The 15,920-nt window shown below is 40.7% G+C and overlaps 1 protein-coding gene across 4 annotated transcripts in view; it reads right to left on the bottom strand.

Moving 5' to 3' along the window:
- Positions 1–9,400, bottom strand: part of ZNF280D (zinc finger protein 280D) — a 40,054-nt gene extending 30,654 nt beyond the window's left edge. Inside the window, exons 1-5 of one of the 4 annotated variants that reach the window (XM_054516219.1) lie at positions 9,275–9,397; positions 4,419–4,570; positions 2,679–2,712; positions 569–634; positions 93–463 (exon numbers count right to left, since the gene is read on the bottom strand). In XM_054516219.1, the coding sequence (XP_054372194.1) occupies positions 93–463; positions 569–634; positions 2,679–2,712; positions 4,419–4,487 (540 nt within the window). In that variant the 5' untranslated portion in view covers positions 4,488–4,570; positions 9,275–9,397. Of the gene's footprint in view, positions 1–92; positions 464–568; positions 635–2,678; positions 2,713–4,418; positions 4,571–9,274 lie in introns of all 4 variants that reach the window. The other 3 variants (XR_004980874.2, XM_036389362.2, XM_036389365.2) reach the window with 3 other exon arrangements.
- Between the last annotated feature and the right edge of the window lie 6,520 nt (positions 9,401–15,920).

Raw genomic sequence — 15,920 nt, 5'->3', positions numbered from 1 at the left:
TAAAGCATGTCAGTCTAACCTGGAATAAACAGAACTGATTAATTTTTTCAAAAGTACCATATCTTTTACATTTTAAATGAATAAAGATGTACCTGATTGAGTATTACAGGCTGTGCTGTAGCAGGAGTCTCTGGCCTGGACACAGGCTGAGCCACTACAGGAACTGTAATATTTCTTGATACCGGCTGTGTCGTCACTGGAATGGTTACAGGTCTGCTAACAGGCTGTGCTATTCCAGAACTTGACCCAGGCACCTGCTGTGTTGACAAACATCCAGCAACTGGTCTCTGCAGTGGTTGTGAAGTTCCTGAAACATTCACTGCTCCAGCCAATGGCTGAAGTGCCACCGAGCTGGTGGCAGGTCTGGGCACAGTCTGAAAGACTGATGGGGCAGGCACGGCTCTGGGGCTGGAGGCAGACGGCTCGTAATGCTGACTCTCAGACTTGAATGTAGTGACTGCACCTGTTGCAAAGGATGCCAAAGTGAGCTTTATGTAATTCTGCAGTCAAATGTTTCATAAGTGTTGTGGATTTTTTTTGTAATTACCATATTAGGACAATAAAGTACCTCTACTGGGTGCACCATTCTGTATCCCCCTTCGTGGTGAGCTGAAGTTGACTCTGTTCAATATATCTGTCAAAAGTTACATTTATCTTAATTGCAAATAAATTAATAGCTTCATTGCTTTTGAAATTTAAAAGCTGCATTTATATACAAAAATTATGCCAATTAGAATTTGGCTTATAAATTAAAATATTATTTCTAAACCAAAAACCTGGCAAAACCAAGTGTCATTTGTACAAATTATGATATGTTCTTCCACTCCTCTTTGGTTAAGCTAGTTCACTTAAGAATCTCAATGTTTATTCTCTTGAAGACAGGTTAACACACAGGAAGAATACAAACAACAAAAAAAGGACATGGCATTAACATTTCAATTTGCTGATTATAATGCCTTCATTTACATCTCTTTCTCACATATACCTAATGTTTCCCAAATACTAGAACAGCCCTACATTAAAGGAAGCATTTTCTCTAAAGCAGTAATGATATCATTTGCTTCTGCATTAGCAAAATACAGCACTTAAAATGTGGATTTTAGACTTCATGATATCCATTTTCCAATGTGAAAGGAAAATCAACAGATTAGCAACCAAAGGAGTCGTATTAGAATTGCATTACAAGAACACTGATTTTCTTACATATCCTACATGGTAGTCTGTGTCCACAGTTCTAGCTAAGCAGGAGCACATGCAATTCCTTAAATTACATTTACTTCCTAACTAATACCACCATATTCCCCGACTTTTATGTCTTAGTCTGGGATTTCTGACAATTTCAGAAAGTTACAAAAATATTCATCAAATCAAAATATTCTTCTACTCCCAGATTCTCAGTTCCATTAGAGTTGCTGACAAGTTGCTTGCTCTGACCTGTGAAAATATGCATACGAAATTAGATTGATTCTCTAATATCTAACCCACAAGGCTTGAAGTAACTTCTCAAACAAGGGTCAAATGATATCAGGTTCACAAACAATACATCTCAGAGTATCTACACATTGTGTTTAATAACTTTAAGGCTATTTCCACCACCAATGGCCCATTAGCATACACTTCACCAGTTGATAAATACATCTAATAGCAGTAGAGCTCAGAACACCACAGCTTTCAACCTGTCACCTGCATTTAGATCACACTAATAAAAAAGCAGCTGCAACCAACATATTCAAGCAGGTTTGCATTTTTTAAGATATGACAAAATTTGGTGCTGTAATAGTAATACTACTTTTACTTCAACATAACAGTAACTACAAACCAGGATTAAATCATTTTGGTATTTACCTGAATACATACATTTTGTAAGTGTTAACAAATCTATACCTCATACATGAATTCCAGAGTGAAATTAAACTAAAGCATCATCTATCTACAAAAGAAAACTTTTATAAAAGTTATGTCTTACAAAGCATAGTCAAGACATCTGATGTGCACACATTCTAAATTACAAAGGTAGATTTTATTGTTTTTAAAAAGAACATTTCAGAAAGCCAGTTAATTGAAATGATAAACTACATTTACATGACTCAACTGACTCATCACAGACTTGATGTGCACTTTCCCCTCTTCCATCAAAGTGGTACTTGTCCCGTTTAGGTAAAACAGCACTAAAGCACAAGCATGCTGACATGCAGAGTAACATTTTCAAACAGTAACAAATAACAGGCTTGTATCATTATGAAATAGGAAGCAAGAACAACAAGCGGTAACTGTAGGAAAAATGAGCAGTTGCAGAAAAAGGTAAAGGAAACAAAGTGTGAACTACTTTTCAACCTGGCCAAAACAATCCTCCAGTACATCAGAAGGGACACTTGATACTACACAGCTCTCTGACAGCAGGTCAAAGTTGGAGTATTTACTATTTCCTTCAAGCTTTCCACACAGTCTGTACGAAAACTAGTAACTGTACTGTCAGGAAAAGGCTAAGAAAATGCAATGCATTGTAGAAACCACACCTTTCAGAAAAATTAAGACTAATATGTGAGTTTCTATTTGTCATCAATTTTTCATCTGATCAGGTGCAAATTAAACAGTGATAAGCAAAGCTGAGCTCACAGTATCTTGCCTATCACCGATAACAAACTGAAGCCTGACTAGTGCCAGGTAGTACTACTTACAAGCCAGAGAAGAACTGAGGTCATTCTTCCATAGCTGTTTTTGATAGTGAAGTAGAAGATTAAAAAGAGAAAAGTTGAGGAAAGGGAAGGAAAAAAGATAAAGTAACAAGTTATACCATAAGTGATTTTATTTGTGTCAGGACCGAGTATGGACAGCACTAGAATAAGAAGCAACCATTTTAAGTCTCCATCTTTTACCCAAGTTCTTGAAGTTCACAGAATCATATCAAAATTATAGTTTTCACTATATTATATCACTGAATTATTTCTATCCTTTCACTACAAAAAAACTTGGAGGCTACAACAACTGCAATCAAACTTGGCATGTTTGTTGTTCCAACACAAGCTAGTGCCTTAATAGTTGTTGTATGCCATGACCTACTGCCAATGACCAACAGCAATCCACAGGTCTCTAGACCTTCCAAAAAACAGGGTATTTTTCAGACATTCTATTTGTTTGTAACTGCAGAAAACTTCAAATAATTTTAAAACAGTCTTCAAATTTTTCAGAGTATCCAGAGTATTTTTAAAATATTCACTCTTAAAAAAATATTTTCTGGGGAGAGTACTTATAAGATTCTGTATTCTTCTCATACTTAAAATAATTTTTTCACTTTTTTAGTCTTGTGTAAGAAGCCTTAAACTTGCTATCCTAGTGAGCAAAAAAGTGATAGATGCAAGATGAAAGTATAGTGAACTAAAATGACTGAACAGCTGGTAACAGCTCTGAAATCCACGCAGCAGTGTGACAAACAGCCTCATGTAACATTTTGTCTTGAGATCCTTTGCTGCAAATTTTACACCTTCAGAAAACTACTATGGAAATCTGAGCTACAAGCATTAGTAGAGATAAGGCAGAAACTGTGAGGAGTAAACCTCACCAGGCCAAGTCCTGGGTATGTGACTGCTAGGGAGACCTTAGGTCACAGCTCTTAAAAATTGACTACAGGATGGATACACAAAAAAAAGTTTCATTACTAAAGTTAATTAAAATAACAAGAAAAAATGTTATTCTTTACTTACCTGCCAAACCCCAAGCATAGGACAAACACGGAATTCTGAAACATCTCCTGTCATCACAACCACCTAACCTTACTCCCTGCACTACCTGCATTTGGGACAAAACTAAGGAACTTGATGAAAAAACTCCATTTCACAAAGGATGGGTAAATTTATCAATAAAAATCTTGTACTTCACAGACAGGCTTTCAGTATTTTCATATTAGTCACTTTCCAGATTGTGCTTCTATTATAGACACTGAAGAAAGTCATCTTGGTTTTGTCAGAATGATGTTCACCAACATATGAAATGAGAGGTGGAGAAAAAAAAAAAAAGAGTGTAACAGGAAGACTTCAATTCATGCACATTCTTTTATGAGGGAGACACTCCCAAATATATAACTAAATTTTAACTATACTATGTAAGCAATTGCATGCATTATTTCAGCACTGTATATAGGAGCTTTTAAACTCTGTCACTAATGCTAAAACCTTCAAATGTCCTTATTTTGACCTCAGAGATTCAAGGTTAGAAGTAACCAGAGCTGTGCATAACCTGGGACTGGTTTAATTTAAGACAGAATTTCTTAAGAATTCTGATTTTCAGTAAGACAGAGTCGTACAGCTTTAAGGTGTGGAATGTTTTAAGTCATACTATTAAGAATTCTATACTTCCAAACTAAGTTTAACTTTCTATACTTTGAAAGTTCTGTTTTAAATTATGGAAAAGTGTTGTCTTACATGTAGTGGCTGGCTTTGAGCTGGAGATTTCCCCAACAAAGATTGGCTCATCATCATCGTCCTCATCATCCTCTTCTACTTCTCTCACTCTCTTTTGCCAGGGTTCTAGCTCCTCTTCTTCACATTCCATAAATAATTCTGCCATCTTGAGACTAGACAGTGAAAAAAACAAAAAAACCACACACACCAAAACATTCAGTACTTTCATGAAATACTTCACTGCTCAATAAGGAATACTGCAGTTGTCAATAATTCCCATAGAATGGTCTCCCTCCCTCCATGTTCTTTACAGATTGAACATGATCTGACACAGGAGATCTTCAAAGACTGATGCCACATCACCATTCTGACAATTACTTGGATGCTCATCTTTGCTATTAAAGAGAAAAGACCAAAGATATACTCCACAGAATTTAAGCTATTCTTGTATAAAGCACCAGTGACTTTCAGAGGAAGCCTCTGACACCACAGTGAAAGGTATCTTTTTTATCTTTTTAAAAATTCCAGGTAAGTCATTCACAAGAAACATGAAGGGCCTTCTACAAAGCACATAACTGAGTTAGTGAAACATTGATTACAACTTTTTTTTGATTACTGATTACAAATTTTCTTTGCATCTTAAAAAGCCCAGCACAAACAAAACAAAACCCTGCCCAAACTCACAGCCTCCCAAATTTTCTAAGACTTTGCCAAGGCTTCCCATAAGGTCACATTTTCTTTAAACCCTAACAAAACCTACACAAAATTCCCAAATACCCACAAAAGAACATCAACATGAACAAGCAAACCACCCATAAAAAGCACTTTAAACAAAAAAAAAAAAAACCAAAAACTCCACAACAGCAAAATCCCCAAGCTGTACCTACAATGCACTGCATGCTGTTTCCATTAGCAATTAAACATGATAAAAATTTGGACAGATCTCATTAGCTGCAGTCCCTCATGCCTGTAGATGTTTTCTTGTATTAAAAAAGTCATGTCTAGAACTAGTCATGAAAAACATGTACTTTTTGGAATTAACCAAATTTACATCAGCCTATCTTATCACAATTGATTTTATTTGTTTTTTAAATAAACAGAGATGGCCAATAAAGTTTTTATTCTTTTAACATAACCTTGAATGTATTTCTGAACAACAAAATAAGTAAGAAATTTTGCTGTTTCTTTACATGGAGTACCAATAATCTAATAAGACATCAGAAATAATTAGTCTGTAACAGCTTATCAGGGGAGCAGACAATCATCCTCTACTTGTATGAGAATGGGGCTGCTGGTGTTAGCACATGTTAAGATCTGAGATGAAATAAAGTAGAGAAATGCCCTGGGGTGACTTGATGATGCCTGTATCCCCAGACTGCTCTGTGTCTGCTGGATTTACACCTTTGGCCAGCGCCAGACCCACTACACAAAGCTGAACTCCTCGCTTGCTTCCTCCATCAGCTGAGAGTGCTGAAGTCAGACATGGTGCTAGAAAAGAGAACAGGACACTAAACTAAATTACTGTATGGGGGAAAAGGTAGATTCTGAAGTGAATTTCCACTTGATAGAGACAACACAGGCCACACGCCAGGTCTCGGAAAGAGAATCAAGCCTAACTCTAAAACTTTTTCTTCTCTGTAGGGCATTCTTTAGAACATTTTTTTTAATAACACTGAGGCAAAGTTGAATAGGCTTTAAGGCAAAATAAATTACTATTTCAGAGGCTTCTTTTACAGGACGGACAACATAAATGATCAGTGTTTGTATTTTAAGAATTTAGTATTACTTGACCTCAGGGGAAAAAAGGAATAAATTATAAAATGTGCTCAGAGGATGCAATGCAATTTCTACTAAAAACATAAAATAGGCACAAGCAATGATATATGTTAGCAGAATCCTAACAAGATACATGTAACCTCATCTACACTGTAACACAGCCAATTTTTTCCTTAAATACAGTTAAAAGAAATTTAATAACACAGCCATGGGCTTTTAGAAAGTGACACCAACTGCTGATACCTCTTATGGATATTTCATTTTATGCATCAGGATATGCACATTAAGATACTCTTTAAGGTGACTCAAAATACAGAGCATCTTTTAAAAGGCAAATATCATGATTAATTTCACATCTTTTAATTTTTTTTATTGCAATGTTATAATTTGAAGCCAAGCTTTCACTGACTTCTTTCCTGGGAAGAAGGCTGGCCTAATGAGTTCCTGCCCTGCTCCTGCACCGTGTCCTCAGTTGTGCCAACCCAACTTTACACAGAACTATGGTGTGAAGCAGAGCAGGTTAAAAATAACCTGGCCTAGTAACAGTTTTATCAGCACAACTGAGAAGTCAAAAATCTGTAGCCTGAACAATCAAAAGTGCAGTAAGGGGTAATTGATTGGATTAGAGGAGATGTACAGGAACAGCTCCTGCAAGTGGTCTCCATTGCCAAAGGAAGCATCTACATCCATGTTTAGAGGACAAATAGCTTCCAAATTTTTAGCTTTTTTAACTACATTAACACACAAAATGTATTCTAGGAATCCTGCTGGCAGTGCTCTCGAAGACAAAACCAACTGTGAATCCTTCCCCCACTCTGCTTAAATATTTCCCAGTGGTGGTTCAGATACCAGTGTAAAAAAAGTAAACCTACTGACAGTAGACTTTATCTTCCTAATTTTTTAATGTGCATAAGCATATATTCAAGTTTATACACAAATTTCCTTAAAGGTAGTCCATGGAACTGAGAGGTCCAAAGCTCCAATGCAATGCTGTATGCATAGACACAAAGAAAGTGTTGAAACTAGTATTGTAAGGTAAAGCATCAAAATTGTGAACAAGTTCTTTAAAACACTTTAAAAATAACATTATAGACTATATCAAGATATTGCTTTAAAAAGCAACTGCCCATCTAAAACTAAGCATAACTATGGAAGTTCATTAGGCAGGCACAAATAACCAACAACCTGCAAAAAAACACAAGCCCTGGAACACTATTTTAGTTACTAGAAAAGTGATGAACTAAAAACCTGATACAGGACAGATTACAAAATGAGAGCTCATTGCCCTAAACAGCGATAAGCTTCTGATGAAATAACTGTTTTAAAAGCACTATTTTAGCCATCTTTATCATGGCAGTTAGATTTAAAAATACCTAACTTTATTAAAAGCCAACTGTATTTATAACCTCTTTTTCTTTAAAGCTAGGATTTAAAAGCACTCACATAGAAACAACAAAAAATTATCTAATTTAAGTAAATGTATCAAGAGGATAACAGCTGTAGTGAAAACAGCACAATGATCTGTAGAAGAGCACCACAAGGATGGACAGAAATTGGCACTATAGAAAATTACAGTAGATAGAGCCACAGTAAGACTTAAGAGTTATTGAAAATCCTGTTACCACTTCAAATGGGAATTTGTCTGTTCCACCGTTAAGCTCAAGTGAGCCTTCCAATACTCAAAACTTCCTTGGATTGGCCTAAAGTCAAATAATTAAAATGAAATGGGTAGTGAGCTCAAAGAGTGAGGACATTTACACTAACCAGAAATTTGTCAGACTAGCCTTGTCACCATTTCATATAGAATGGCAGAATATTCTGAGTTGGAAGGGTTCCCCAAAGATCATAGTGTCCAACCCTTAGTCCTGCACATGACATCCCTAAGAATCCCATCACGTCCCTGTGAGCATTGACAAAACTCTTCTGGAACTGGAAGGTTTGGTGCTATAACCACTTCCCTGAGGAGCCTCTTCCAGTACTCAACCACTCCCTGGGTGAAGAATCTTTTTCCAATATCTAACCTAAATCTCCCCTTACACATTTAAACCATTCCCTCGGGTCCTGTCACTGGTCACCACAGAGATCAGTGTCTGTGCCTCCTCTTTCCCTCATGGGAACTGCCATGAGGGCTCCCCTCAGCCTCCTCTTCTCTAGATCAAGTGACCTCAGCCACTCCTCATAGAGCTAAATTATAATTTCCCCCCCACTTTAATACCTGCATTTCAAACGTCCAGAGAAGTTACCTTATTTACAACACAGATCACACAATGGACTACATGATGTATTTCTCAGATAACGTCCCATACAGGCACATAATTTTCCACCGCATTAGTTGATGAAGGGTGTACAATCCACAGCTCCACCAGGACTGGGAACAACTGGATTTTAATTGAGGGCTGCATTTGTTTAGTAGCAAAGAAACAATGATCAAGGTAAAAGTGCACCTGAAAATAGTTAAAAAACCAAAGCGTAAACCCACTTCCCTTAAACACAAACCTCAGGAGCCAGCGCTGCCCTCTGTGCCATGAGAAGGCACAAGCTCCGCCTAGGGAAGGGCAATATCGGCGGTGCCAGCCCGCCAGCAGCTCACGCCGCCGAGCCGCGGTGGTACCAGGCCGTGGCAGCAGCCGAGTCCCGAGGGCAGGCGAACAGCTGCCGCTGCAGCCGGACCGCCCCGCGTTCCGCGCCGGTGACCGCCGGCACTCGGCTCGAGCCGGGGGCTCCGGTTTGGGCGAGGCCCGAACGGCAGAGCCACGGCCGGCGGGGAGGAGGCCGAGCTGAGCCGCGCCGCCAGCGCCGCTCTTGCTGTTAACGCCCGGGGCCCTTGGGAGGGCCCCACGCGGCCGACTGCGGGCGGAGCGAGCCCTGCCCGGGCCGCCCTCGAGGGCAGAACCGAACGGTGCCAGCGGGGCCCGCGGGCGGCTCGCGGGGGACCTCACAGCGCGGGGGCCCCGCTCGGGGACGCCAGGCCACGCTCCGACCTAAGATGGCGCCGGTCTCGCCGGCGACAATCCCCCCGCGTCCGTCCCCTCCGAGCGCTGCTCCCGCCGCGCGGGGAGCGCGGCAGGGCGGGCCGGGGGCATGGAACGGGCTGACCTTACCGTGCTTCCCGTCCGTAGGGGCCGCGGCGGGACAGCCACTCCCTGCCGCCCGGGCAGGCGGGGGATGGGGCAGCGCCGGCTGAAGCGCCTCGCTCACCTCACCGGGGCGCGGCGCCACCTCAGCGCCGCCGCCGCCGCCGAGGGAACGCGGGCAGGAGGCGGGGGCGGCCGCAGCCCCGCGCGCTGCCTGACGGGAACCGCGGGTCGGACACATCGCGGTGCCCGCGATCGGGGCGGGGCCGGGCCGGGCCGGGGCGGGGCCTGCGCCATGTGCTGGGCCTCACACCCCGATAGGCACCGCCGCCATGTGCCGGGCCTCACAGCCTGGTATAACACAACACCGCCGGGAATCACAGCCTGGTATAGCATCGCCGCCATGTGTCGCGCCTCACAGTCCTGCTACCAGGAGCTGCTGCTGGTTTTGGGCCTCATGACCCGGTCCGCACTGCTGCGGTAGGCCAGGCCTCGTGCCCAGCAGCCCCAGCCCAGCCTCGCACTGCCTGCTCTCTGCTTTGGTGAGGGCACACAGGGCCACTGCCATGCTGTCAGGGAAACCAGCCAGTATCAACAGAGGCTGGGGACTGAACAGATCGAGAGCAGCCCTGCCAAAAAGGACTTGGAAATGCTGGTGGACTCAAGGCTTAAGATGAGCTGTCAATGCTCACTTAAAGCCCAGAAAGCCAAACATGGCCTGGGCCGCATCCAAAGCAGTGTGGGCAGCATGGGAGGGAGAGGATTCTGCCCCTCCACTGTGGTGAGGCTCCACCTCCAGTACTGCATCTCTTTCTGGGGTCCCAGCACAGAAAGGACCTGTTGGAGCAAGTCCAGAGAAGGCCACCAACTTGATCAGAGGTACGCAAACCTCTTCTATGAGGAAAGGCTTTAGAGATTTGGGATTGTTCAGCCTCAAAAAGACAAGATTTTCATAGTAACCTAATTCCAACCTTTCAGTAGGTGAAGGTAACTTGCAGGAGGCAAATGAGGCAAACTATTTACCCCGAGCATGCAGTGACAGGGTCAGGGGGAATGGGTTCAAATTGAAAGAGAGTAGGTTTGGATTGGATATTAAGGAAAAGATTCTTTACTGTGAGGGTGGTGAAGGTCTGGAACTGGTTGCCCAAGGAAATTGTGTCTGTCCCATCTCTGGACATGTTCAAGGCCAGGTTGGATGAGGCTCTGAGCAATTGGTCTCATTTTACATGTGCCTGCTCACAGCAAGAGGTTTGGAACTAGATGAGCTTTAAGATCCCTTGCAACCCAAACCATTCTAAGATTGTGTGCTCCGCTACCTAGGAACCACTTTGGCTGTCACATTCACACCCCTTGAGCTGGGACCAAAGCCCTTTTGCAGCTGCACCTCCCACACTGACACAGACCAGATTTCCTTACCAGCTCGGCCACAGGTTTTACCTAGCAATGCCTTAAAATAGTTTAATCGTGGTGTAGTAACTAAATCATAAAATAGCAGCTCGAGTAGGGTACCTCTCAGGAGGGATCCCGGGCTTTTATACCCTCACAGTCTAAGGGTATGAAACTCCTGGGTCGTTGGCTCCTGTCTGTGTGTCCCTCACCTGGCCGGGCCGCTGGTCCTCGAGCCCTTTATTGTGCAAAGGGTCGGCAGTTCACGGCTTCCTGCCGGAGCTCTCCTGCGAGCTGAGCCTGCAGCTCCAACTGCAGCTGCCCTCGGGGCCGCCAGCACCGAACGGGCTCTTGAAGAACGCGTCCCGGTCCCGGGCGCGCCCCAGGGCCCAGCGCGGTTCCCCTCAGCGGCACCGCGGGCGCAGTTCCCGCTCGCTGAGCCGCGGGGCAGCCCGGGGCGGCGGGCAGGCCTTTCCCTGCGGACAGCCAGCAGCGGGAACCCGCCACAGCCCTGGGGCCGAACAAAGCCAGGGACAGCTGTGCCCGCAGTTGACATCGAATAGAGGCAGCGGAGAATGTAGCACACAGCGTGCTGCTGCAGTCAGTGGAGCAGCACAGATACTCGATGCTGTTCAGACTGAAGGTTCGTTGTGCACCTGTGTTCTCATTTCCCCGCTGGGTTAAATATCAGTCAAATACATGATCAACTCTTCTAAAGCTTTATTGAGTAAAACATTGCCATTACTTTCAGTGGGATGTCGCTGGACACAGCCTTACCTGGGCAATGCAGTCACAGTTGCTGGAGAAAACTGCCCTGAAGCACAGCACCCCCAAGAGCTGCGGTTTCCCTCGCCTCAGAATTTGCATACGAAAATCTCTGATTCGAAAGGTGACATAGTGCAATGAAAAGTAATGCAGTTTTCTCATGCCTTTTTGTCTATAGTGCTGTCTCACCCTGGCCAATAACTTAGAATGCTCCCAAGTTTGAATTTGGGTTTTTTTTCAGGTTTTATGTCCATTATTCCCTTAATTTAAAAAGTCCAAAAAGAACAAAAAAAAAAAAAAACCCAACCAAGCAACCAACCAAAAGTTAAAAAAACAAAACCAAACACAACACAAAACTAAAACAAACAGAAAACAAACAAAAACCCAACAACAACAACAAAAAAAAAAGCCACAAAAAACCCACAAAAAAAAGGACAAAAAAACCCCCACCAAAGTATGATCGTTTAGTAAAATATGAAAATATTTCTGGTGAAATACATGGTTTATTTTGTGTAAATTCCCTCTCAAATATATGTATTTTTTTAGATGAATGAGTGAAGTGTCCCTCTCCTTGTGAGGTTAAGCACTAAAGACATGAGTACTGTGTTTATTCTGGAAACTATTCTATTCATTTTAACTAGTATCTTTAGCCTTGAGATGCTTACAGAGTAGTTTGGAATCTTAGAGAAGTGAAGAAAAAAAACTCATTAGTAATTAAATAATTGCTGTTTAGTGATTATGTCATTAAATCCTTTGGTTATTACAGTTTAGTTGTTAAACAATTACTAAACTTGCCCTTCTGCCAAAGAAGGATGAAAAAAGAGAGAAAAAATATTCTTAATATTAGGCAGAAAACATAGCTAAAGGATAGGAACCAGAGTTGAACTTATTTGAAGCAAAGTGACTGGGAAATAGTCCATTTACTTGAAACACACATTTTCAACTACTAATTTACCTGCTGAGAAATCATTGCAGGTATTTATGCTCCATCTAAAGCAAGATAAACATAAAGAGAATATGAAGATTGCAAGGTAAAATATTGAAAAATTGCAAAGTAACAAAACCACGATGCCCTCTGTACATTTTTGTGATTAAATTTGTGCATTCCAATGGTGCACAGTTGCATTCTGTCTGTTCATCAAAGCCCTAAGTCCTTGGACAGATTGGTGTGAATGTCTCACAGCATCCCACAAGGGCATAGGAGCAAACCAGAGTTTATCAAGTGAGAATTAATAATCTTTCATAACTCTAAAACACAAATTAATCAAGGATAGGAAATACTCCCCATAATTACAAAAGAATTACAGGGAAAGCTGCAATCATATGATATACTCTAAAGAAAAACTTAATAGGAGCTGATAAAACAATTGGATTTCATGCAGTTGGGCAGCATTCATGCACTGTTGACTGTAGCAGTGCAGTTAAGCTTGAAAGTTAACTAGTCTGAATTACTTCATCTGTTGTTACAGTCTGCTGGCCTGGGACTCAGTTGCTAAAGAGACATTCCTTCACCTGTAGAAAGGTATTGATAGCAATCTCTCATCAGTTTCTGGGTTTTGCCTTAAAAAGCACAATCTGTGCCAGAGAAATTGATTGATTGCCATATCTTTCAGTGATACAAACTGCTTCTATTGCTTGTTGCAGGTTAAAAAAACTGGGGGAAGCACTACTAAATTTCTGTGACAAATACATCTAATGATGATTTTTTTATTACTATTTTTATTTTAAACTCTCCTAAACTCCCTGTTGTGTCTAGTCACTATTTGAATGTGATCTGGGAGTCAGAGGGCAATTGTCTAGTCCTGATTTTGTATGTCAGTAAAACACCTGGAGCAGAGTGGGGATGTCTTGCTCATTAGCACTGAAGTTTGGGTTTGTTTAATATTGTTTGTTATTCTTTGAGGCACTAGACACAGACAGCAAGTACCAACCCGTATGACATTGCAACTGAAGCTGCTGCCAAAGCTTCATTAGAATAGATATGTTCAGATGGGAAGCCTGGAACTATGAATGCACAAACAGATACTAAATGAACATCTGCAACACAAACATTATTCAACACATGTATGCTTTACTCATTTATTCCATAAGGTACACTTGTAAAATTGATTGCATTTAGTCTGCTGTGGTTTGTTCTAACAGTATCATACCTTCAGGAATTTGGCACAAGTATAAACACTGAGGGGTGATCTAATGTGTTTATAACATTATTTTGTACTGCTTGTTAGGCACATGTAACATGTTTATGGTGTCCTTTTCAAGACAATATGAAAAGTCTCAAATATGCAACCCTGAAGAAAGCATCAGCTTCCAGTCTTTGGAACTAGGCTTCTGTAAATGAAGAAGGAAACCTCAACCCAAACCATAATTTACCTTTTTAAATACTTCCAACATATCATTATGGAGAATAATAATAAAAAATTATCATCTAGGAGAGCCAGTGTCTCATCAGCATGTATATATTTCTCCTGTCAACATTACCCTAACTCACCAGATGAAAACACAGTCTAAGCTGCTTGAAGTTACAAGAAATGTGTGAGTTGGATGAGCTGTATCAGAGTGAAAATGGCTACAGAGCCATCAGTATTAAAAATCCAGTTTGTTCATTTGGAAGCAAAAGAAAAATGTTTCTTTTTTTTTTTTTTTTTCCAAGCAGTTTTTCATGGCAGCTTCAGGTTAAAAGAAGTTCAGTAGGTTAACATAAAGAAATAATATTTGAGATAATTTAGTTTTTATTTAAGAAATTAATCTTGGGAAAATGATGCTATGTACATCTACTTACTGCAGCTGCTCACCCAGTTCTCAGAGCAGAGACGCAGGGTATACACCTTGTTTATTGGATTTTTATCCTTCCTATTCAAAGAAATTAAATCCAAAATGTCTACTGCTGTATGTAATCCACATGGTAAAGAAAATCCAAGGAAATGGCTCTTTGGTTTAGCCTCTGCATCCACTTCTACTCAATTAAGTAATTCAGCAGTAAAGAACATTGTTCCACTGAGGTGATTCCAGACTGTCTTATATTGACAGAAGTCTTAAAGAGCATGAAAGGTGACATAACAGCAACCCAACAGACGACCTGGACATCTTGTTGAAAAATTACACTACTGGGTAAAGTTTACAGACATATTTACTGCTTTTTAAAAAGAAAAAGTGAGTAATATATATTTATTGGAGCAGTTGTTTTATTGACAGCAATTGTGCAATCCTACAGCCAGATTGTTTTCCTCTCTCACAAGCCTTGTCAGAGAAAGAAAGGGTGTTGTCTGTTATTTTGCCAAGATATTGTAGTTCATTAAAATATGGTGAACAGATATTCAACAGCATGTGTCCTTGTTAACAGGAAGTGAAAATTTCTTCTATGATGCTTCCTTTTGTTGTGATTTGTAAAAATTAATTAACTCATGCAAAACATTAACCATTGCTTGTATAGGATTACAGAAGCAAACCACATTCTTTTGAGCAGAAAAACGTAGGATAATTCCTTAAAAAAGAATGGGGAAGGGGAAGGGGAAGGGGAAAGGAAAGGAAAGGAAAGGAAAGGAAAGGAAAGGAAAGGAAAGGAAAGGAAAGGAAAGGAAAGGAAAGGAAAGGAAAGGAAAGGAAAGGAAAGGAAAGGAAAGGAAAGGAAAGGAAAGGAGAAAGGAGCAAAGAGAAAAAAGAAAAAAGAAAAAAGAAAAAAGAAAAGACAACTCCAAAAAAGTGAGTTCAAACTTGTAGAAGTACAATGTTCCAATGCAGCTTTTAAACTATTGCAGATAGTACCAGAAGTGATAAACAATGCTGCTACTTTGAAATCATAAAAATAACTCACATTGTATCACAATGAGTTGCCATTGGGACGAATTTGAAAATACCTGACAAATAAACATGGAAACACATTACTAAGCTTCTAAGCAGAATTTTCTCGTCATCCAAAACCCCCAAACTTATAATAAGAAATAAAGACAGAAAATCTGTTACGTGTAATATTCCTTTAGCACAAAACTGTTCAAAATTTCTGCTGAGGTATCAGCAACTCTGGATCAATCACTGTAAGAAGAAAGTGACACACCTTTAGATTGTTAAATTTCTTTATGTTCTTTAAAAGTAACAATGTGTTTGCTTAGGAGTTTCTGTTAAGAAAACGAGAACTGAAGCTAATTTCTTGGCATTATCATCACATCTGCAAAACTTGTCCATTAATTCTGAGAAAGTCTGTGCCTATAACTGATTTTTATTTATCAAACTGACTGCCAAACTGAGAGGAAAGAAAACATTAGGATAACAAAACAGAAAACAACAGGAACTGCTGTCTTATCCAGTAGCCAATCAGTTACAGTCTGTAAGGGGACACGTCTTATTTTTTGTAGGCTCAACACTTCCCACAGATCTGATCTAACCAGATTTTCACAGGGTATTTGGGGTACTCTTCTCTGATTTAGTTGTTTCACTTCAAGAATGTTAAATGTCTATCTGAACAGAGATTAAAAGTCTAGGATGTCCCATCTCCCCAGTGTGTGGTTTACATATCAGACTTGAG

Source organism: Molothrus ater, chromosome 13 (genome assembly GCF_012460135.2).
Source record: "Molothrus ater isolate BHLD 08-10-18 breed brown headed cowbird chromosome 13, BPBGC_Mater_1.1, whole genome shotgun sequence".
NCBI lineage: Eukaryota > Metazoa > Chordata > Aves > Passeriformes > Icteridae > Molothrus > Molothrus ater.
Note: the sequence above shows the minus strand (reverse complement) of the source record. Positions and strands in the feature narration are given on the sequence as shown.